At 48.7% G+C, this 26,684-nt stretch overlaps 1 protein-coding gene across 1 annotated transcript in view; it reads left to right on the forward strand.

Moving 5' to 3' along the window:
- NUP210L (nucleoporin 210 like) overlaps window positions 1-26,684 on the forward strand; it is a 65,828-nt gene that overhangs the window by 13,383 nt on the left and 25,761 nt on the right. The window contains 10 exon segments of the mRNA XM_075610025.1: window positions 1,382-1,475; window positions 5,060-5,210; window positions 6,019-6,151; window positions 7,567-7,722; window positions 13,872-13,940; window positions 14,021-14,130; window positions 15,034-15,174; window positions 15,297-15,434; window positions 17,344-17,499; window positions 19,863-20,095. Coding sequence (XP_075466140.1) covers window positions 1,382-1,475; window positions 5,060-5,210; window positions 6,019-6,151; window positions 7,567-7,722; window positions 13,872-13,940; window positions 14,021-14,130; window positions 15,034-15,174; window positions 15,297-15,434; window positions 17,344-17,499; window positions 19,863-20,095 — 1,381 coding nt within the window.

Genomic DNA, 26,684 nt, shown 5'->3' on the forward strand with positions numbered 1-26,684 from the left:
TATGGGTGGGGGGTGTGTATCTGCTTGTATGGGTGGGGGGTGTATCTGCTTGTATGGGTGGGGGGGTGTATCTGCTTGTATGGGTGGGGTGTGTGTATCTGCTTGTATGGGTGGGAGGTGTGTATCTGCTTGTATGGCTGGGAGGTGTGTATCTGCTTGTATGGGTGGGGGGGTGTATCTGCTTGTATGGGGGGGGGTGTATCTGCTTGTATGGGTGGGGGGGTGTATCTGCTTGTATGGGTGGGAGGTGTGTATCTGCTTGTATGGGTGGGGGGGTGTATCTGCTTGTATGGGTGGGAGGTGTGTATCAGCTTGTATGGGTGGGGTGTGTGTATCTGCTTGTATGGGTGGGAGGTGTGTATCTGCTTGTATGGGTGGGGGGTGTGTATCTGGCTGTATGGGTGGGAGGTGTGTATCTGCTTGTATGGGTGGGGGGTGTGTATCTGCTTGTATGGGGGGGGAGGTGTGTATCTGCTTGTATGGGTGGGGGGTGTATCTGCTTGTATGGGTGGGGGTGTGTATCTGGCTGTATGGGTGTGGGGTGTGTATCTGCTTGTATGGGTGGGGTGTGTGTATCTGCTTGTATGGGTGGGAGGTGTGTATCTGCTTGTATGGCTGGGAGGTGTGTATCTGCTTGTATGGGTGGGGGGGGGTGTATCTGCTTGTATGGGGGGGGGTGTATCTGCTTGTATGGGTGGGGGGGTGTATCTGCTTGTATGGGTGGGAGGTGTGTATCTGCTTGTATGGGTGGGGGGGTGTATCTGCTTGTATGGGTGGGAGGTGTGTATCAGCTTGTATGGGTGGGGTGTGTGTATCTGCTTGTATGGGTGGGAGGTGTGTATCTGCTTGTATGGGTGGGGGGTGTGTATCTGGCTGTATGGGTGGGAGGTGTGTATCTGCTTGTATGGGTGGGGGGTGTGTATCTGCTTGTATGGGGGGGGAGGTGTGTATCTGCTTGTATGGGTGGGGGGTGTATCTGCTTGTATGGGTGGGGGTGTGTATCTGGCTGTATGGGTGTGGGGTGTGTATCTGCTTGTATGGGTGGGGGGGGGTGTATCTGCTTGTATGGGTGGGGGGGTGTATCTGCTTGTATGGGTGGGAGGTGTGTATCTGCTTGTATGGGTGGGGGGTGTGCATCTGCTTGTATGGGTGGGGGGGGTGTATCTGCTTGTATGGGTGGGGGGGTGTATCTGCTTGTATGGGTGGGAGGTGTGTATCTGCTTGTATGGGTGGGGGGTGTGCATCTGCTTGTATGGGTGGGGGGTGTGCATCTGCTTGTATGGGTGGGGGGTTGAATAGAAGGAGTGACATGATGATTATAATCAGCTGTTTCTCCGTGTCTCCGACACTCTATAGACCAGTTCTGTGTCTGGGTCCTTAGGTAACACCTTTAGCAGCCTGGCTGGGATCAGCTTTGAGTGGAACGTGGTTAGAGATCAGGACACGGGCAATGTGGAACCATCCAGCAGAATAAGGTGGGAGCGATACGGTCATACAGTATCACACAGTAACATATACAGTATCCCACAGTAACATATACAGTAATATACAGTATCACACAGTAACATATACAGTATCACACAGTAATATATATAGTATCCCACAGTAACATATACAGTAATATACAGTATCACACAGTAATATATATAGTATCCCACAGTAACATATACAGTAATATACAGTATCACACAGTAACATATACAGTATCACACAGTAACATATACAGTATCACACAGTAACATATACAGTATCACACAGTAACATATACAGTATCCCACAGTAACATATACAGTATCACACAGTAACATATACAGTATCACACAGTAACATATACAGTATCACACAGTAACATATACAGTATCCCACAGTAACATATACAGTATCACACAGTAACATATACAGTATCACACAGTAACAGATACAGTATCACACAGTAACATATACTGTATCACACAGTAACAGATACAGTATCACACAGTAACATATACAGTATCACACAGTAACATATACAGTATCCCACAGTAACATATACAGTATCACACAGTAACATATACAGTATCACACAGTAACATATACAGTATCACACAGTAATATATATAGTATCCCACAGTAACATATACAGTAATATACAGTATCACACAGTAACATATACAGTATCACACAGTAACATATACAGTATCACACAGTAACATATACAGTATCACACAGTAACATATACAGTATCCCACAGTAACATATACAGTATCACACAGTAACATATACAGTATCACACAGTAACATATACTGTATCACACAGTAACAGATACAGTATCACACAGTAACATATACTGTATCACACAGTAACAGATACAGTATCACACAGTAACATATACAGTATCACACAGTAACATATACAGTATCACACAGTAACATATACAGTATCACACAGTAACATATACAGTATCACACAGTAACATATACAGTATCACACCGTAACATATACAGTATCACACCGTAACATATACAGTATCACACAGTAACATACACAGTATCACACTGTAACATATATAGTATCACACAGTAACATATATAGTATCCCACAGTAACATATACAGTATCACACAGTAACATATACAGTATCACACAGTAACATATATAGTATCACACAGTAACATATATAGTATCCCACAGTAACATATACAGTATCACACAGTAACATATACAGTATCACACAGTAACATATCTAGTATCACACAGTAACATATACAGTATCCCACAGTAACATATACAGTATCACACAGTAACATATACAGTATCACACAGTAACATATATAGTATCACACAGTAACATATATAGTATCCCACAGTAACATATACAGTATCACACAGTCACATATACAGTATCACACAGTAACATATATAGTATCCCACAGTAACATATACATTAACATATACTGTGACATACATATACAGTATCACACAGTAACATATATAGTATCCCACAGTAACATATACATTAACATATACTGTGACATACATATACAGTATCACACAGTAACATATATAGTATCCCACAGTAACATATACATTAACATATACTGTGACATACATATACAGTATCACACCGTAACATATACCGTATGCCACAGTAACATATACATATACAGTATCCCACAGTAACATATACAGTATCACACACATGTACAGTATCCTACAGTAACATATACAGTATCACACAGTAACATATACAGTATCACACAGTAACATATACATATACAGTATCACACAGTAATATATACATGCACAGTATCCCACAGTAACATATACAGTATCCCACAGTAACATATACAGTATCACACAGTAATATATACATACACAGTAACATATACAGTTTCCCACAGTAACATATACATACACAGTATCACACAGTAATATATACATACACAGTATCACACAGTAACATATACCGTATCCCACAGTAACATATACATATACAGTATCCCACAGTAACATATACAGTATCACACACATGTACAGTATCACACAATAACATATACAGTATCACATAGTAACATATACAGTATCACTAATGTAATTTATACATAGACAGTAATATATACATACACAGTATCACACAGTAATATATACATACACAGTAACATATACAGTATCCCACAGTAATATATACATATACAGTATCCCACAGTAACATATACAGTATCACACACATGTACAGTATCACACAGTAACATATATAGTATCACACAGTAACATATACATATACAGTATCACACAGTAATATATACATACACAGTATCACACAGTAATATATACATACACAGTATCACACAGTAACACACAGTAACATACACAGTATCCCACAGTAACATACACAGTATCCCACAGTAACATATACAGTATCACACACATGTACAGTAACACATACAGTATCACACAGTAACACATACAGTATCACACAGTAACACATACAGTATCACACAGTAACACATACAGTATCACACAGTAACATATACAGTATCACACAGTAACATATACGTATACAGTATCACACAGTAATATATACATACACAGTATCACACAGTAATATATACATACACAGTATCACACAGTAATATATACATACACAGTATTACACAGTAACACACAGTAACATACACAGTATCCCACAGTAACATATACAGTATCACACAGTAACATATACAGTATCACACAGTAACATATACAGTATCACACAGTAACATATACAGTATCACACAGTAATATATACAGTATCACACAGTAACATATGCAGTATCACACAGTAACATATGCAGTATCACACAGTAACACATACAGTATCACACAGTAACACATACAGTATCACACAGTAACATATACATATACAGTATCACACAGTAATATATACATACACAGTATCACACAGTAACACACAGTAACATATACAGTATCCCACAGTAACATATACAGTATCCCACAGTAACATATACAGTATCACACAGTAACATATACATACACAGTATCCCACAGTAACATATACAGTATCCCACAGTAACATATACAGTATCCCACAGTAACATACACAGTATCCCACAGTAACATATACATACACAGTATCCCACAGTAACATACACAGTATCCCACAGTAACATATACAGTATCACACAGTAACATATACATACACAGTATCCCACAATAACATACACAGTATCCCACAGTAACATATACAGTATCCCACAGTAACATACACAGTATCCCACAGTAACATATACAGTATCACACAGTAACACATACAGTATCACACAGTAACACACAGTAACATATACAGTATCACACAGTAACAAGCGTTAGTATTGATGCTGCAGACTCCTTTCCCTTTTGTTACTTTTCAGTCTCGAGCGCTTATTCCCATATTGTCTCCTGATACTTTGTCCCCAGTATTACTGCTGTAAAGCGCTGCGTACATCCATGGCGCTGCACACATACGGGATATACCTGCACATACGCCACGCCCATGCTGGGTGTGTATATGAGATATCTCGGGGTCTCCTCTCTCCCGCAGGATCCTGAAGTACTCAGAGGCTGAGTACTCCCCCCCCGAATACATCGCAGCCCTGGAGAGCAGTGCCGAACAAGGAGACAGGGTCCTCGTGTCAGGGATCAGCACAGGAGCAGGGGTCATCAGAGTGTGGATAAAGGGGGCTACTTACAAGGTAACCCCTGGGGGCGCCCCCCTGTTATATCCTGCAGGGATGTTCTGCACGCCGCTCTGGGAACAGACCTGCTCGGTGTTTCTGGTGAAATCCTGTTTGCATTTTTCCTTTTCATGCTGTGTTTGTCCGGCCATCTTTTTTTCTGGGTTTGAATAATACAGCAGGGGGGTTTCCGGAGCTGAACCCCATTAATTTCAGCTCCCGGGACCCCGTTTCCAGGGATACCTCCGAAGGGGGCGGGGGGTGCCTGTACCTCTCTGCAGTTTAAAACCCCTGGTCACATGGTCCAATAGGAAGTCGCACCGGATGATGACATCACAGCTTCCTATTGGCCCGTGACCGCGGGACCTTTGAAAAGCCGCCATAATGTGAACTACTGGCACCGACTAGAGAGCTAAGTTTCTCCGGAAGCAGGGGGTCCACGGAGCTCAAATTAATGGAGTCCAGCTCTGGAGACCCCTGCTTCAATTCTGTATGAAATAAATAAAAGCGGCTTGGATGGCCTCATTGTTTATAGCGGAGATCGCTTTTCTTCCCGCCGCCCGCCCTTATAACCCAGAACTATTCAGGCCCCGAATGAGTCAAATGTGAATTCCTGGGGCAAAGAGGAGTATATTTATTGGACCGGGAACGAAATGATGTGTTAGAACATTGTGAGGAGGGGAAGACGTTTCTCACCCGAATTGTACAGGGCTCAGGCCGCTGGGTGTGTCCAGCCGCTGCTCTCTAACCGCTGCACCGCTTTAATGTGGGGGGTCCCGAGGCCGGCGTCCCGCTGCACGGTTCTCAGTACTGATGTACCCTGCAGGATATCCCGGCTGCCAGCGTGCGCCTGCTGATCCTGGAGAGCGTATTCCTCACCCCGTCCTCTGACGTCTACCTGCTGCGCGGGGCGTACGTCAAGTACCGCGTCACGAAGCTGGTGCAGGGGAGGCTGACCGGTGAGTCAGGGGGGAGAAGTGTAACCCTCTCACTGCCAGAGTGACCAGCAATGCCAGCAAGATATTGAACTTTTCCTTCAGCATCTCTCTCAGTTTCTCCCCATCTCCTTTCCCTCTCACTGACTCTTTCCTCCCTGTGACTCCCTCTCCACCCCGCCCCTTTCCTCTCTCCTCCCCTTGCCACCCCTACCCCTCTCCTCCTCTCTCACCCCTGCCCCTTTCCTCTCTCAGCCTCCCAGCGCTGCAGAAGAGTTGTATTGTATTGTATGTCTTTATTTATATAGCGGCAAAAGTGTACTCAGCGCTTCACAAAGAATACAGTACAGAGAATTATAATTATACAATAAGTGCAGCAAAATCAGACAATAGGAAAGGAAATCCCTGCCCCGAAGAGCTTACAATCTAAGAGGTTTGATGGGGAACTTACAGAGAGCAAGAGCTGTAGATGGCAGTTCTTGGCCACAAGGGTGGGTAAGAGTGACTGGGTGTGGGACAGTAGCCATGAGTGCAGGCTATTGGGATGCTTGATTTGTGGGGTGAGATTTCAGGAAGGTCAGTGTTAAATGAAAAGGTTAACACCATTTACAGGGGAAGAGATGGCAGGGAGGGGTGAGTGAGATCAGGTGTGAATGTCTGGCTTCAGGCTTAGGGGAGATCCCCAGCAGCAGGAAGGAGTAGATAGAGGGTGTGAATAGAGGATTTGTGTGGGTGTTTTTTTATTGAGGGGTAAATAAGTTGATGGAAGAAAGGTGTAAAATAATGGTGCAGTGGGGAGTGGGGAAGTTGGCAAGAACAGAGACATTCACAAAGGAGAGAGGAAACAGTAAACAGAAAAAGCAATAGGGAGGGCATAGTGAGATGCAGGAGGAGAGACTTCCAAGGTAATGGTGGGTAAAAGTGTACAAATAATCACAGATGTTAAAAGTTAATGTCTCACAGTGGCAAAGTTGTAGTGCAGAGTCCAGATCTTCCTCCAATCTTCACCTCCAATTTAAACTCCAATGTTAACTATTGTAGACACTTTAGATATGACACTTAAGATGTGACTCTTTTGATGTTACTCAACCATATGGCTCACAGCCAAGCTACAGTGACTTAAGTACCCTAATCACATGCATTTGACTAACGCTTAAGGGAGGGGTTTGCCTAATCAACTCAGACATACCAAATAGTTAGATTATCAGTTCTCTCTCAATTGATAGGAGTCAGCTCACAAACATACCTGTTTGAAGAAATTAATCAGAATATTAGTCCAGATATTCAGTTGTATTTAAGTGTATGGGACTAAAATCTTCTCTAGCGCGGGGAAGGCACTTCATAGGATACTGAATCAGGGCCAGAGGGAGAGAGACTATGACAGGACGTCTTCCTTTCTGGGTGTATATATCTGTAGTAACGCATTCCCATGTCTGCAGAGATGGCGCTTCCCCTGGAACACTACGAGCCGCTGTTAGAGAATCACATGGAGTCTCTGGGAGAGAATTATCTGCCCGTGGCCCGTCTGCATGAGAAAACCATGACAGTAACTGCGCTACGACTGGGACGCGCCACGCTCGTCTTTGTGCACAAGAGTATCCTCTGCCAGGAGTGCACACTGTCACTTGCACACACATACGCATACCACACACACACACACACACACACACACACACACACACACACACACACCCTCTTACATACACACACACACACCCTCTTACATACACACACACACACCCTCTTACATACACACACACACACACCCTCTTACATACACACACACACACCCTCTTACATACACACACACACACCCTCTTACATACACACACACACACCCTCTTACATACACACACACACACACCCTCTTACATACACACACACACACACCCTCTTACATACACACACACACACCCTCTTACATACACACACACACACCCTCTTACATACACACACACACCCTCTTACATACACACACACACACCCTCTTACATACACACACACACACACCCTCTTACATACACACAAACACACACACACACCCTCTTACACACACACACACACACACACACACACACACACACACACACACACACACACACACACACACACACACACACACACTACCACTCATACATACTCCCTAAGATCTCAGAACAGAAAGTTTAGGTATTGTTACCTTAGAAGAAACACACAGATCTAAAGGCCCATTATAGTGCCCTCTCCTGTGATTATCATGAATAGTAATGTATCACAGGAGAGGGCACTATAATGGGCTTTTAGGTCTGTGTGTTCCTTCTATTGTAACAATACCTTATCTTTCTGTCCTGCTGTCTGCTAATAATGACCCTAGTGCACCCCTGTCCTAGTGCACCCCTGTCCTAGTGCACCCCTGTCCTAGTGCACCCCTGTCCTAGTGCACCCGTGTCCTAGTGCGCCCCTGTCCTAGTGCGCCCCTGTCCTAGTGCGCCCCTGTCCTAGTGCGCCCCTGTCCTAGTGCACCCCTGTCCTAGTGCACACCTGTCCTAGTGCACCCCTGTCCTAGTGCGCCCCTATCCTAGTGCACCCCTATCCTAGTGCGCCCCTGTCCTAGTGCTCCCCTGTCCTAGTGCACCCCTGTCCTAGTGCGCCCCTGTCCTAGTGCGCCCCTATCCTAGTGCGCCCCTGTCCTAGTGCTCCCCTGTCCTAGTGCACCCCTGTCCTAGTGCACCCCTGTCCTAGTGCACCCCTGTCCTCATACAAACTATTGGAGGAGCGAGTGGGTCCTCTATCTTGTAAACTCCCTAAGATCTCTCCTAAGCACACGTGTATAAGTTCACACTGCCACTCACACACACATCACTGCCACTCACACACACACACATCACTGCCACTCACACACACACACATCACTGCCACTCACACACACACACATCACTGCCACTCACACACACACACATCACTGCCACTCACATACACACATCACTGCCACTCACACACACACATCACTGCCACTCACACACACATCACTGCCACTCACACACACACATCACTGCCACTCACACACACATCACTTCCACTCACACACACACACACATCACTGCCACTCACATACACATATCACTGCCACTCACACACACATCACTGCCACTCACACACACACACATCATTGCCACTGCCACTCACACACACACATCACTACCAATCACACACACATCACTACTAATCACACACACATCACTGCCACTCACACACACATCACTGCCACTCACACACACACACATCACTGCCACACACACACACACACACACACACACACACACACACACACACACACACACACACACACACACACACACACACACACATCACTACTAATCACACACACATCACTACTAATCACACACACATCACTGCCACTCACACACACACATCACTGCCACTCACACACACATCACTGCCACTCACACACACACATCACTGCCACTCACACACACACATCACTGCCACTCACACACACATCACTGCCACTCACACACACACATCACTGCCACTCACACACACACATCACTGCCACTCACACACACACATCACTGCCACTCACACACACACATCACTGCCACTCACACACACACACACACATCACTGCCACTCACACACACACATCACTGCCACTCACACACACATCACTGCCACTCACACACACACACATCACTGCCACTCACACACACACACACCACTGCCACTCACACATACATCACTGCCACTCACACACACACACACACACACATCACTGCCACTCACACACACATCACTGCCACCCACACACACATCACTGCCACCCACACACACATCACTGCCACTCACACACACATCACTGCCACACACACACACACACACACACACACACACACACACACACATCACTGCCACTCACACACATCACTGCCACTCACACACATCGCTGCCACTCACACACACACACATCGCTGCCACTCACACACACACACATCACTGCCACTCACACACACACATCACTGCCACTCACACACACACATCACTGCCACTCACACACACACATCACTGCCACTCACACACACACATCACTGCCACTCACACACACACATCACTGCCACTCACACACACACATCACTGCCACTCACACACACATCACTGCCACTCACACACACATCACTGCCACTCACACACACACATCACTGCCACTCACACACACACACACACATCACTGCCACTCACACACACACATCACTGCCACTCACACACACACATCACTGCCACTCACACACACACATCACTGCCACTCACACACACACACACATCACTGCCACTCACACACACACACATCACTGCCACTCACACACACACACATCACTGCCACTCACACACACACACATCACTGCCACTCACACACACACACATCACTGCCACTCACACACACACATCACTGCCACTCACACACACACATCACTGCCACTCACACACACATCACTGCCACTCACACACACACATCACTGCCACTCACACACACATCACTGCCACTCACACACACACATCACTGCCACTCACACACACATCACTTCCACTCACACACACACACACACATCACTGCCACTCACACACACATCACTGCCACTCACACACATACATCACTGCCACTCACACACATACATCACTGCCACTCACTCACACACACATCACTTCCACTCACACACACACACACACACACACACATCACTGCCACTCACACACACATCACTGCCACTCACACACATACATCACTGCCACTCACACACATACATCACTGCCACTCACACACATACATCACTGCCACTCACACACACACATCACTGCCACTCACACACACACATCACTGCCACTCACACACACATCACTGCCACTCACACACACACACACATCATTGCCACTGCCACTCACACACACACATCACTACCAATCACACACACATCACTACTAATCACACACACACATCACTGCCACTCACACACACACACATCACTGCCACTCACACACACACACATCACTGCCACACACACACACACACACACACACACACACACACACACACACACACACACACACACACACACACACACACACACACACACACACACACACACACACACACACACACACATCACTACTAATCACACACACATCACTACTAATCACACACACATCACTGCCACTCACACACACACATCACTGCCACTCACACACACATCACTGCCACTCACACACACACATCACTGCCACTCACACACACACATCACTGCCACTCACACACACACATCACTGCCACTCACACACACACATCACTGCCACTCACACACACACATCACTGCCACTCACACACATCACTGCCACTCACACACACACATCACTGCCACTCACACACACATCACTGCCACTCACACACACACACATCACTGCCACTCACACACACACACCACTGCCACTCACACACACATCACTGCCACTCACACACACACACACACACACACACACACACACACACATCACTGCCACTCACACACACATCACTGCCACCCACACACACATCACTGCCACCCACACACACATCACTGCCACTCACACACACATCACTGCCACACACACACACACACACACACACACACACACACACACACACACACACACACACACACACACACACACACACACACACACACACACACACACACATCACTGCCACTCACACACATCACTGCCACTCACACACATCGCTGCCACTCACACACATCACTGCCACTCACACACACACATCACTGCCACTCACACACACATCACTGCCACCCACACACATCACTGCCACCCACACACATCACTGCCACCCACACACATCACTGCCACTCACACACACACATCACTGCCACTCACACACACACATCACTGCCACTCACACACACACACATCACTGCCACTCACACACACACATCACTGCCACTCACACACACACATCACTGCCACTCACACACACATCACTGCCACTCACACACACACATCACTGCCACTCACACACACACACACACACACACACACACACACACACACACACACACACACACACACACACACACACACACACACACACATCACTGCCACTCACACACACACACACATCACTGCCACTCACACACACACATCACTGCCACTCACAAACACACATCACTGCCACTCACAAACACACATCACTGCCACTCACACACACATCACTGCCACCCACACACATCACTGCCACTCACACACACATCACTGCCACTCACACACACACACACATCACTGCCACTCACACACACACACACATCACTGCCACTCACACACACATCACTGCCACTCACACACACACACATCACTACCAATCACACACACACACATCACTACCAATCACACACACATCACTACTAATCACACACACATCACTGCCACTCACACACATCACTGCCACTCACACACACACACACACACATCACTGCCACTCACACACACACACCACTGCCACTCACACACACACATCACTGCCACTCACACACACATCACTGCCACCCACACACATCACTGCCACTCACACACACATCACTGCCACTCACACACACACACACATCACTGCCACTCACACACACATCACTGCCACTCACACACACACACATCACTGCCACTCACACACACATCACTGCCACTCACACACACACATCACTGCCACACACACACACACACACACACATCACTGCCACTCACACACACATCACTGCCACACACACACACACACACACACACACACACACACACACACACACACACACACACACACACACACACACACACACACACACACACACACACACACATCACTGCTAATCACACACACACACACACATCACTGCTAATCACACACACACACACACATCACTGCTAATCACACACTCATGATGGCTTCTCTTACATACAAACATTTGAACATGTACACACTGCCACTTTTATATCTCCTATGGGGTTTGTTTGTGTGTATGTACAGTATATATATATATATATATATATATATATATATATATATATATATATATATATATATATATTGTGACAGAAACCAGGGGTTGGTAATAAACTCCATATACAGGGCTCCCAGGATACTGAACAGTTTCTGTCCTGTCTAAGCTGAACAGGGCAGCCTCGTAGTACAGGCACTCCATTCCACAGTTTGTCTGCTGCCTGTTTTCTGTCACCTGTCATGCTGATTAGAGTTCAGGTATATAAGACCTGTTTCCTGTTTCCTCTGGGCCCCGCCCAAGAGCCTGGAAGGCTGCTGAACTGCAGAGGGGTGAGAAAGCCTCTTTCCCAAATCGCTTCATTCATTCTGTTAGTTTGTCTAAAGACTGCAAAGGTACTTATTTTGTTGGTGGAAGTGGACAAGCCACTTCCAACTCTGAGTCAGGGACATCTAAGTTTTAAGTTATCGCTCAGACGAGCAGCTTTTTGTTTGGCTTTGTTTTCTGTTTACACTGTAGCAGTCCCAGTGCCTGGGACTGAATAAACCAGGTATAGCCTGTTTAAAGGAACAGTACGTGACGTCTCATCATTTAACCTACCCTAAAAGACCGTGTTCTAACAGTCCCGGACAGACGGCGGAGCCCCGGAGTAAGCCGTTTGTCACAATATATATGCGCCATGTCTCCAGCCTGTGTTGGCTCCTGACACAGCACGTCAGATATACACTTGCATGGCACCCTGGGGCTCCCTAACAGCACAGTGTATGTGGTGGAGCCTGGATTCCTGGGTAAGTCCTTGTTACCTCTGTGTCTTTGTGTCAGTATCAGAGCTGCATGTGTGAGTCTCACCCCCTGCACATCCTTCCAGCCTTCTCCATCCTCCCCGGGGACCGCTGGATCCTGGAAGAGAAGCGTCGCTATGAGATCAGCGTGGAGGTGTATGATAAGAACAGCAGCATGCGGGTCTACCCTTCCCATGTATGTATGAGTACCTACGACTCTGCCTGAGCTGGGGGACGTGTCTTCCCTGGGACTGGGTGTGGATACTGTTTCTATATCAGATCTCTCTGTGGGATGTACCAAGGCAACTGATGCCGACAGGTCTTTTCATCTTGTGAGTCTTGATGTCACTGTAGCATGGGTTATCCCCTTGTCATTTGGTGAAAGTCTATAGGTGGAGTTGGGGAGGAGGTTATAGGGCAGGGGTGGGCAACTCCAGTCCTCAAGGGCCACCAACGGGTCAGGATTTGAGGATATCCCTGCTTCAGTACAGGTGGCTCAATCAGTGGCCCAGTGGAAGACTGAGCCACTGATTTAGCCACCTGTGCTGAAGCAGGGATATGCTTAAATCTTGACCTGTTGGTGGCCCTTGAGGACTGGAGTTGCCCACCCCTATTAAAGGGCATGCTGATTATAATGGGATGGTATTCTTTGTGTAGCGGTTTTTTCTCTTCTGTATACTGTACCTCTCTATTAGTTGGGACTCATCTCTCTGTAGTAGGTTGGTTCGTATCGTTCTTGTTGCATCTCCTCTGTATAGATTGATACTGCTTGGTGCCTCTCACCTGTCTCTCATACAATCTATCCTAAACGCTGCTGCCAGAATCACTCTACTCTTTCCTAGATCTGTCTCAGCATCTCCCCTCATGAAATCCCTCTCCTGGCTTCCGATCAAATCCCGCATCTCACACTCAATTCCCCTCCTCACTATTAAAGCTTTACAATCTTCTGCTCCTCCTTACATCTCAGCCCTAATTTCTCGCTATGCAGCATTCCGACTCTCGCGTTCTGCTCAAGGATGTCTTCTCTCTACCCCCTTTGTATCTAAAGCCCTCTCCCCCTAAAACCGTTTTGCTCGAAGTCCGTTATCTCCATTTACAGAACCTCCGGATCAAACCTCACTTCCCCGGTGAATACTTCAGCTCCCCGTCTTCCTCTGAGAACGGGTCGTACCACGTCCTATGGGCAGCTCACACCGGAACCACCACCATCAGTGCAACCCTCCTGGGTATCCAGACTAAGGTGAGACCTGGGAGGTGTCAGGGCCGGGGGTGGGGGGGGGGGGGGGGATCTTGGCCTAACCAGGCCGTTAACATCACACTGTGTATATCAGAGCACCCAATGAGTTACGTTGCCTCTGCCAGGGTAATACACTGCGCCGGCTGCCAGACCCCCTGACTCACGAGCAGGAAGTGAGGATTTTCCAACCCATTGTCCTCACACCCCGGGTCATGGCGTTCCCAAATTATCCGCAAGATGTGGCCTATCGCTATCAGATCCAGGTGAGACCCCCAAGCTCATGCACCCCCTGACCCCATCCCCCCTCACTCCCCCCTGACCCCATCCCCCCTCCCCCTCCCCCCCCCCACATCCCTACCATCTTCACTATGTATCTAGTGACTGAAGAGGGAGAGCATTCCAGAATTCTTAGTAACACTGCTGCAGTACTAATAATACTACTGTAACACGTAGTAACACTGCTGCAGTACTAATAATACTACTGTAACACGTAGTAACACTGCTGCAGTACTAATAATACTACTGTAACACGTAGTAACACTGCTGCAGTACTAATAATACTACTGTAACACGTAGTAACACTGCTGCAGTACTAATAATACTACTGTAACACGTAGTAACACTGCTGCAGTACTAATAATACTACTGTAACACGTAGTAACACTGCTGCAGTACTAATAATACTACTGTAACACGTAGTAACACTGCTGCAGTACTAATAATACTACTGTAACACGTAGTAACACTGCTGCAGTACTAATAACACTACTGTAACACGTAGTAACACTGCTGCAGTACTAATAACACGTAGTAACACTGCTGCAGTACTAATAACACTACTGTAACATGTAGTAACACTGCTGCAGTACTAATAACACTACTGTAACACGTAGTAACACTGCTGCAGTACTAATAACACTACTGTAACACGTAGTAACACTGCTGCAGTACTAATAACACTACTGTAACACGTAGTAACACTGCTGCAGTACTAATAACACTTCTGTAACACTTAGTAACACTGCAGTAATAATGCTGCAGTACTAATAACACTACTGTAACATGTAGTAACACTGCAGTAATACTGCAGTAATACTAATAACACTACTGTAACACTGCGGTAACACTGCGGTAACACTGCTGCAGTACTAATAATACTACTGTAACATGTAGTAACACTGCGATAACACTACTGCAGTACTAATAACACTGCTGTAACATGTAGTAACACTGTGGTAACACTGCGGTAATACTAATAAAACTACTGTAACACTGCGGTAACACTACGGTAACACTGCTGCAGTACAAATAACACTACTGTAACACTTAGTAACATTATTGTGACACTTGGTGACATTTGGTAACGTTATTGTAACACTAAGTACAGCTATTATATAAACGTAAAGTTTTGGTTTTTTTCCTTTAAAGAAAAAAAACCTATTGTAGAAAAATTAAATAAAAAATACACACCCACCTACCCACACCCACACCTACCCACACACCCACCTACCCACACCCACACACCCACCTACCCACCCCCACACACCCACCTACCCACACACCCACCTACCCACACCCACCTACCCACACACACCCACCTACCCACACCCACCTACCTACACCCACACACCCACCTACCTACACCCACACACCCACCAACCCACACCCACCTACCTACACCCACACACCCACCTACCTACACCCACACACCCACCAACCCACACCCACCTACCCACACCCACACACCCACCTACCCACACCCACCTACCCACACCCACACATCCACCTACCCACACCCACCCACCTACCTACACCCACCTACCCACACACACACCTACCCACACATACCCACCTACCCACACCCACCCACACACCCACCTACACACACACAGATACACTCACTTTTTCCATGTTAGTGACTCGGACCGACAAAGACGAGGGTGACTGAGGTTTGGGGGTTGTGGACCCTAAAATGTTGTTTTAATAGAGGAGGGCTGATTGTTATCACTGACGCCTATGGGACACCTATGAGACTGACTCCAGGTGAGGGGTGACAGGTCGGTCATGGCATGCGCTTTCCGAGGTCACGTGTCATTCTCCCGCAAGTCCTGGTCTCGGGGGAGCGGGTCCCCGTAGGGCCTGTGGGTACGGAAGGTCCCTTCTCTCCTGCAGGTGGAGGGCGGCAGTGGGAACTTCACCTGGATCTCCACTAATCAGAGCGTTGCTGCAGTTACCATGAGGGGCGTCCTAATAACGGCAACCAACACGGGTCAGAGTCTAATCCAGGCCATAGATGTGCTGAACCCGTTCCACTGGGGCGAGAGTCAGGTGAGTGAGCGCGGGGAGCGGAAAAGAGTGCCAGAGATTAGGGGAGGGGGAGCGGAAAAGAGTGCCAGAGATTGGGGGAGGGGGAGCAGAAAAGAGTGCCAGAGATTGGGGGAGGGGGAGCAGAAAAGAGTGCCAGAGATTGGGGGAGGGGGAGCAGAAAAGAGTGCCAGAGATTAGGGGAGGGGGAGCGGAAAAGAGTGCCAGAGATTAGGGGAGGGGGAGCGGAAAAGAGTGCCAGAGATTGGGGGAGGGGGAGCAGAAAAGAGTGCCAGAGATTAGGGGAGGGGGAGCGGAAAAGAGTGCCAGAGATTGGGGGAGGAAGAGCAGAAAAGAGTGCCAGAGATTGGGGGAGGGGGAGCAGAAAAGAGTGCCAGAGATTGGGGGAGGGTGAGAGGCGAAGCAGAAAAGAGTGCCAGAGATTGGGGGAGGGTGAGAGGCGGAGCAGAAAAAGAGTGCCAGAGATTGGGGGAGGGGGAGCAGAAAAGAGTGCCAGAGATTGGGGGAGAGGGAGCAGAAAAGAGTGCCAGAGATTGGGGGAGGGGGAGAGGCGGAGCAGAAAAGAGTGTCAGAGATTGGGGGAGGGTGAGAGGCGGAGCATAAAAAGAGTGCCAGAGATTGGGGGAGGGGGAGCAGAAAAGAGTGCCAGAGATTGGGGGAGGGTGAGAGGCGGAGCAGAAAAAGAGTGCCAGAGATTGGGGGAGGGGGAGCGGAAAAGAGTGCCAGAGATTGGGGGAGGGGGAGCAGAAAAGAGTGCCAGAGATTACGGGAGAGGGAGCGGAAAAGAGTGCCAGAGATTAGGGGAGGGGGAGCGGAAAAGAGTGCCAGAGATTGGGGGAGGGGGAGCAGAAAAGAGTGCCAGAGATTGGGGGAGGGGGAGCAGAAAAGAGTGCCAGAGATTGGGGGAGGGGGAGCAGAAAAGAGTGCCAGAGATTGGGGGAGGGTGAGAGGCGGAGCAGAAAAAGAGTGTCATAGATTGGGGGAGGGGGAGCAGAAAAGAGTGTCAGAGATTGGGTGAGGGGGAGCAGAAAAAGAGTGTCAGAGATTAGGGGAGGGGGAGCAGAAAAAGAGTGCCAGAGATTAGGGAAGGGGAGCAGAAAAGAGTGCCAGAGATTGGGGGAGGGGGAGCAGAAAAGAGTGTCAGAGATTGGGGGAGGGGGAGCAGAAAAGAGTGTCAGAGATTGGGGGAGGGGGAGCAGAAAAAGAGTGTCAGAGATTAGGGGAGGGGGAGCAGAAAAGAGTGCCAGAGATTGCGGGAGGGGGAGCAGAAAAGAGTGTCAGAGATTGGGGGAGGGGGAGCAGAAAAGAGTGTCAGAGATTGGGGGAGGGGGAGCAGAAAAGAGTGTCAGAGATTGGGGGAGGGGGAGCAGAAAAGAGTGCCAGGGATTGCGGGAGGGGGAGCAGAAAAGAGTGTCAGAGATTGGGGGAGGGGGAGCAGAAAAGAGTGTCAGAGATTGGGGGAGGGGGAGCAGAAAAGAGTGTCAGAGATTGGGGGAGGGGGAGCAGAAAAGAGTGCCAGGGATTGGGGGAGGGTGAGAGGAGGAGCAGAAAAAGAGTGCCAGAGATTAGGGGAGGGGGAGCAGAAAAGAGTGTCAGAGATTGGGGGAGGGGGAGCAGAAAAGAGTGCCAGAGATTGGGGGAGGGGGAGCAGAAAAGAGTGCCAGAGATTGGGGGAGGGTGGGAGGCGGAGCAGAAAAGAGTGCCAGAGATTGGGGGAGGGGGAGCAGAAAAGAGTGCCAGAGATTAGGGGAGGGGGAGCAGAAGAGAGTGCCAGAGATTGGGGGAGCAGAAAAGAGTGTCAGAGATTGGGGGAGCAGAAAAGAGTGCCAGGGATTGGGGGAGCAGAAAAGAGTGCCAGGGATTGGGGGAGCAGAAAAGAGTGCCAGGGATTGGGGGAGCAGAAAAGAGTGCCAGGGATTGGGGGAGTGTGAGAGGGTGAGAATAAGTGAGTGTGAGGTGGGGAAAGTGTGAGCTGAAGGGAGTGTGAGAAGTTGGAGAAGAGAGAGGGTGTACAGAAGAGTGGGGATGATCAGAGTGAGTGTGAGAGGTTGGGGGAGTGTGAGAGGGTTGAGCAGAAGAGAGTGAGGTGGGAGTGTGAAGGTAAGCAGGAGGGAGGGAGGTTGGAGGAGTAAAGGTGAGCAGAAGGAAGTGTGAGAAGGTGAGGAGTAGGGAGTGTGAGGTTTGGGGAGTGTGAGCAAAATGGAGTGTGAGAGGTTGGGGAAGTGTGAGGGTGAGAAGAAGTGAGTGTGAGGGTGTGCAGAAGGGAGTGCGCGGTTGGGGGAGTGTGAGAGCGTGTGTGGGGAAGTGAATGTGTTACATACGTGTTGCCCCACTCTAGGTCTGCGTGTTCTGGTCCATGCCCCCAGGTATATGTGCTCCCCCTCGCTGCAGTGAAGGTGCTCCCAGTCCACGCTGATGCACAGGTTGGGCAGGAGATCCATGTCCCGCTCACAATGATGGGTGATGAGATGCACAAGCGTGTCCCATTCACAGACTGCTCCCTGCTACCCCTACACATCAGCACAGACAAGCAGGGGGTGTTCAGTGTGCTGAAAGGTGAGACCCCCAGGGAGACAGATACAGGTGTATCCCACCACTGATACCCCAACCTCTGCGGCTTTCATCCGCAGACCTTCCTGAGATGGACAAATTTTCTCTATTTCTAACTCTCTCCCTGGTCTCAGGTGACTGTGAGTCTCTCTCCATTTCTCTCTCCCTATCCTGAAGCTAGGGTCACGTGTTGATGTATGAATAGCTTCAGTTAGCTTTAACTCATGTCTTCCCTCTTCCAAAGCATGACAAGTCCTTAATGTCTTTCTTAACTTTATTGCAGGAGTAGAAAACACAGGAACTTGTAGGTGTAGTGTAGGCAGAGAGTGCTTCTCTATGTGGAATGCTTCTATGAGGTTAGACTATGGTAAGACAGAAAGGCCTTACCAGGGGTGGATGCAGACAGGTCTGTACTCACTGTGATCTTAGGTGGAAAAGGAAGTGAGGGGCAAGGCTCACACTATAAGTGAAGTGAGACTGCTCTAACTGTCAGCAAGGACAGGGGGGGGGGAATGGGAAAACCCATTAACTTGGAGGACTGGAGATGTTGCCAGAGCAACCGGGTGTGACAGACTGGAAGGAAAAAGGGCAACATAATGTATCCATTCCATCTGCACTGGGAGTAAAACTGCAAGGAAAGTAACATCCAAGTACAGCTAGCAGGGGGAACTGCCAAGGGAAGGGGGGCTGAAACAGAGAAGGCAGACATGGGTATTTCTGTTCCATGACACTCCCCGTCTGGTATCTGAAGATACCACTATATAACAGAATATGTGGAACATATGTGCAATGCAAACATAAATAACAATGCGATAGTCCATGTCCACATAGCGAGGTGATACCAGCCGGTATCACTGGCGTCAAAGTCCTTTGGCCAAAACTTTCTGGTAAGGGAGGCCAGGTGGATGCACAGCTCTAGGTTAGCTTGATGCACCACAATGTCTATTTGTAATTCCTTACATGCTCCAACGAAATTGGTGCCGCAATCGGAGCGTATTTGTTTAACTGGTCCTCTGACTGCAAAGAATCTTCTGAGGGCATTTATGAAGCTTGAAGCATCCATAGATTCTATAATCTCGATGTGTATAGCTCGCGTACGCATGCAGGTGAAGAGTACCGCCCATCGTTTACTGTTTGCTAGCCCGCCTCTAGTTCTACGTGAGATGACCATCCAGGGCCCAAATACATCGAGTCCTACATAGGTAAAGGGGGGTTCTGTATTAAGTCTGTCGATAGGTAAATCTGCCATCCTTTGGTCTTGGCTTTTGCCTCGCAGCATTCGGCACCTAACACATTTGTGGAGATTACTGGCCACGCACCTTTTCATGCCAACGACCCAAATGCCCGCTGCCCTAATAGCGCCTTCGGTGAAGTGTCGTCCCTGATGCAAGACTTGTTCGTGGTAGTAGCGTACCAACAAAGTAGCGATGTGATGCCGGCCAGGGATGATAAGAGGGTTGCTTTCCTCCCTGCTCAGTTGGGACTTGTTGAAAGCTATTTTGTGCAATCTTAGGTTGGCATTTGCTAACATCTTTTGTGTCCTTTTGAGTAGATCTATGGCTTCTTCTTCGGTGGGAACTGATTTTTAATCCGTCGTCCACATAGAAGTCTCTTTCGACGAAGTTCCTGGCGTCATTCCCGAACTCTGCTTCTCCGTCTTGGGCCGTTCTTCTGAGGCCGTAGGCAGCTACCGCAGGTGATGGGCTGTTCCCGAAGACATGTACTTTCATGCGGTACTCTGTGATTTCGTTTTCTATGTCATCATCTTGGTACCACAGGAATCTTAGGTAGTTACGGTTGTCTTCTCGCACAAGGAAGCAGTGGAACATCTGTTGAATGTCTGCGGTTACGGCGATAGGTTCCTTGTGGAAGCGGATCAGCACTCCCAGAAGACTGTTCGTCAGATCCGGCCCAGTGAGAACATCGTTTAGGGAGACTCCCTGATGCTGAGCACTGGAGTTGAATACCACTCGAATTTGGCCAGGTTTCTGGGGGTGGTAGACGCCAAACGACAGGAGGTATCAGCATTCTTCGCCTTCTCTCTGTGGGGGCGCTGACTCTGCATGGCCGCTGTGGAAGATTTTCTGCATGAAGGCCACAAAGTGTTCCTTGGTCTCCGGTTTCCTTTGTAGGTTACGGCGAAGCGAGCCCAGACATGGCGTGGTGTCTGTTGTTTGGAAGGCGTCTTCTTGGCGAGCGGAAAGATAGTGGGGCCACCCAACTGCCTAATTCGTCCTTGAAGAGCTCCTTATCCATTAACCTCAAGAATTTTTAATCTTCCATTGATGGCGCCTGTTTGTCGTCGTCTTTTGTTGTCTGGAACACTGTACTCCCTAGGTCATTGGGGTATTTTCCTGCCACAAGCGCGTCTCCATAGTTCCTTTTGGTCTCGAGCTTCTCGTGGACCTGGAAGTGGTTCGGACAGGGTTTGAAGTGGGATGTACGACCGTTCTCCAACAAGTTTGTTCGTAGGGCGTCTACGTTGTCGGGTCCTCGTATCCTGTCTATGCATACTTCTCCCACTACCACCCATCTTAGATTGAGCCTTTGAGCGCTTGGGCTGTTGTGGTCCCCGTTTCGCTGTTCGCGGATCTTGTGTGCTCTCATGATGTCCCTGCCAAGTTGCAGCATGATCTGCGCGCCTTCGTCTAGTGGTGGGATACGATTGGCAATAGCTTTTAGATGGGGATGGTGTCGCGCCACGTCTGGTGTGGGGATCTCGCGCCTATCTTCTGCCATGTGATTGCACTCGATAAGTGTGGGAAGGGGCATGTTCACTTTGCCGTCTATTGAGCATATGGTGTAGCCATTCACTCTTCTCCCTGTAGTCTCCATTCGCCCTGCGCATGTTCTGAGAGTGTAAGGAGAAGCGCTGTCTTGTATGTTAAACATGTCGAAGAATTCTGACCTGACCAGCGATCGGTTGCTCTGGTCGTCGATGATTGCATACATCCTTTTAGCTCTTTGGGGTTGTCCCTCTGGGTGCACTGCTACCAGACATATTTTAAAGCAAGATCTACCGTCGCTTCCTTCTCCACATACCTCTGTGCATTTGGACGCTACCGACGTCGTGGGGGGTGTATCTCCCACTTCTTCCTCCCCGCCCTGCTTTGTCGAAGGGTTAGGGGCTTTGCTTGATTTGGGCTTCATAGCTTCCGGGTGTAAAGCGGCTATGTGCCTGTCGCTATCGCACTCTGTGCATTTCATAGCTTCTTTGCAGTCCTTGAATAAATGAGTTGTGGAAGCACAACATTTGAAACAAGCTCCCCATTCCCTGAGTAAGTTCTTTCGCTCCTCTATGGGTTTCATTCTGAATCCGATACACTTGTTAAGCGGATGCGGTCTTTTGTGTATAGGGCTGTAACAGGGGACTTATCCCTGTTCAGTAATGTTCCTTTAATCTAGCAGTGTGGTAGTTAATTACTAAACACCACCTGCCTGATTAGGTTGTTTACAAAAAGCTTGCCTTTGAGACAGGAAGTGACTCTCTTTAGCTCTGACTGAGAGCTGACCTTTGGAGACGCAGAGCAGAGGTTCTTGAGTCCCAGGAGAGACTGACCAAAAGAAACCCAGATCTCTGGAGCTGACCAGTCTTGAGCTCTGCCAGCCACACAGCAGAGCTGATTGCAAGACACCAAATAAGACTTCTAAACCTGGATGCTGATATTTTTCTGTGCACGCACGGGTGCGGTTCCAGGAGAGCAGAGAAGCTTACTCTAAAGCAACTAAACAGATAAGACTTTCCTTATTAAGAGACTGCTTATATCTGCTTATTTTCATGTTATGTGTTTGGGCTGGGAGAAGCTTAACTAATTGCAAGGATTTTACTAGAAATACTCCCAAGTGAATGGAAGCTTTGTCCCCCCCCCCCCCCCTGTGTTTGGATAATTTCCTGATGAAAAGGAACAGGCACAATAAAGCCTATTATAATTTCACATTATAAACGTCTCCAAATTGTGTACCTCTGTGAACGTCCGTCTACAAGGGCATTCTTTGTTAAGGTCACTTGGTTTCTTGTCCCTGTTGGCCGCCTGGACGAGACTCGCGTGGGTCGTAGGGGGCACGTCCGTCCTGTGGACCGAGATGGGTGTTCTGGTGTCCTTGTATCTCGCTGCTGACCTTTCGTTCCTCGGGTGGCTGGCACTGGATGTGGTCTGCGCTCCTAAGATGAAGCTGGGGTCGTTCCTCGTCCTTGCTGCTTCGCGAATGAAGCTCAAGAAAACTGAGAATGGGGGGTAGGCGACTTGCTCCTCCCTTTTTGTATTTGGAGCCTTGTAAAATCCATCTTTCTTGGAGGTTGTAGGGTAGCTTCTCCAAGATGGGTCTCACTCCACGAGCTGAGTCCAAGACGTTGAGACCTGTTAAGGAATGGTCTTTCCTTGCGAACTCCAGCTCTTGCAGCAGGTCCCCGAGCTCTCGTAACTTCGAGTAGTCTTTAGTTGTGATCTTGGGGAAGCTGTCGACTCTTTTGAAGAGCGAACCCTCAACTGCTTCGGGGCTACCGTAGCACTCTTCTAGCCTTTACCACACTAGGTCAAGACCTACTTGGGGTTGGTTCGCGTTTGCCGCCCGAAGTCTCTTCGCGTGCTCCTTGGATTCGTTCCCCAGGAACTTGAATAGCAGGTTGAGCTCTTCCCTTGCTGAGAAGTCCAAGCTGTTGATTGCGTCTTTGAACGTGAACTTCCACGTCCGGTAGTTCTCAGGGCGGTCGTCGAAGCTGATGAGTCATGTTTGCACCAGGTCACGCCGGATCATGTACTTGGCTATGTCTGTCAGGCCTGAGGCATCGGCGTGTTGGTCCCGTTCTTAGGTAGTTGCTGGGAGGGTCCGTGTGGTCGCCTCTTCCTTGGCGTGAACGCGTGGTTACTGCTGGTCAGTGTGAGGGGCTGTTTTCTCCCGCGTGGGTGTACCTGGATTGCGAGCCTGTGGTGCTGCATCCGTGTGCGTGCTGGCGTGTGGATCACTGTTGCGGCTGTAGCTGTCCCAGGCAGCATGTACCATTGAAGGAGCAGCGTCTTCTCCTCGTGGACCTAGCGAGTCTTCGGTGTCTGTGGAGTCACTCCCTCCGTGTTGAGATGGTGCGCTGGTGTTTACACTGAAGAGGCTCCTTACGTAGTCTTCAGTGCGTTGGGCTGGATCCTCTGAGGCTATCCGTCTGTACGGTTGCTCCCCGCCGTCCTGTCCCGCGGCTGCTTCTAGGACTTCAGCTTGGGCTATGGCGGCGGCGGTTCCTTCTCTTGATTTAGGGCCTCTAGGTTAACGTCCACCTCTGTCTTTTTCCATGCAGTGGCTGCAGCGGGGGTGGCAGCGGCTGTCTGCTCCTCCTCTTCTAAGCGGGCCCTTTCTAGTTTCATGACTGCCTCTTTATGAGCGTATGCGGCCCTGGCACGTGCGGCCTCTCCGGTGGCTCGCGCCTTGGTGGCGTTTGCGCTTGCGCTTGACGCGTAAGATTGCGCTGATCTTGCTGACCTTGATGAGTGCCTGGATGCGCTGGAGCGCATGTGATGCGGTTTCCAGCAAAAGATCCTTTCTCCTACTCTCAGCCTCCGTGATAGTGGTTCGCACGCGGCTGTCTCGTGCCAGGTCAATGTTACTCTGTAAGTCTCTTTCTTGTAGGCTTTCGCTGGTGTTGGCCCTGGTCAGGTAAGTAATGTATGCCTCTGACAGCTCTTGATAACGCGAGTGATCAGTCCTTAATTGCGTTATTGCCTGCTCAAATGTTGCGCATAGTTGCCAACACTAGTAACATTGCGTATTCCCAGTGTGGTTGTTTCCCAGGCCAACTCTAATTTAGCGCAGTGCGCTTCAATGTCAGTCTCATATTTTTCGCGGGCCTTTTGTGTCAGTGTGACTGTCCGTTTAGGCCTTGCGTCTGCCTGCGCCTGTTGCAGTTGCGCAGCGGTCTCTGTGTCTGAGTGATCACTCTCCTGCGTGATATCTGGTGAGGCTCTGAGTTCTGCCATGCTGTAGGTGTGTGTAGGCCTTTAGACAGTGCGTGTGGCGTGCGGTCTTTTACCTGTGTCAGCGATGGGCGTCTGTCTCAGATGATGCCGAGCGGTGTCCTGCAGCGTGCAGCGTAGGGGTAGCTGTACTCACAGGTGTCCGGGGGCTCTGACCCGTGTCCTGGCAGGTGTCCGGTAGCGTGGCCCTTGATGGCGCTAGCCGTGGGGACGTGCGCAGGGGTAGGTGAGATGGTGGCTCCTCACTATGGAGCTGTGCAGAGGGTGGACTCAAAAAGACAGAGAAGGCAATCAAGGCTCTGTGTGTAAGATGCACTGTCTGTTTGCAAGGCTGCTGCCTTGTGTGCAAGGTTGTTTGCTGGCTGTGTGCAGTGTAAGCCTGTTTGCTGTTTGTTTTTTTGTAGAAAGCTGTAGCTGTTTGCTGTATAGCTGTGTAGAGCTGCACTTTTGTAGCATGAAGGCTGTGAGTGATAGCTTCTGCGTAGACCTCTAGTACATGGTCTCTGTCTTACTATCCTGAAGCTAGGGTCACGTTTTGAGGTATGAATAGCTTCAGTTAGCTTCAACTCATGTCTTCCCTCTTCCAAAGCATGACAAGTCCTTAATGTCTTTCTTAACTTTATTGCAGAAGTAGAAAACAACAGGAACTTGTAGGTGTAGTGTAGGCAGAGAGTGCTT

Source organism: Ascaphus truei, chromosome 7 (assembly GCF_040206685.1).
Source record: "Ascaphus truei isolate aAscTru1 chromosome 7, aAscTru1.hap1, whole genome shotgun sequence".
Classification (NCBI taxonomy): domain Eukaryota; kingdom Metazoa; phylum Chordata; class Amphibia; order Anura; family Ascaphidae; genus Ascaphus; species Ascaphus truei.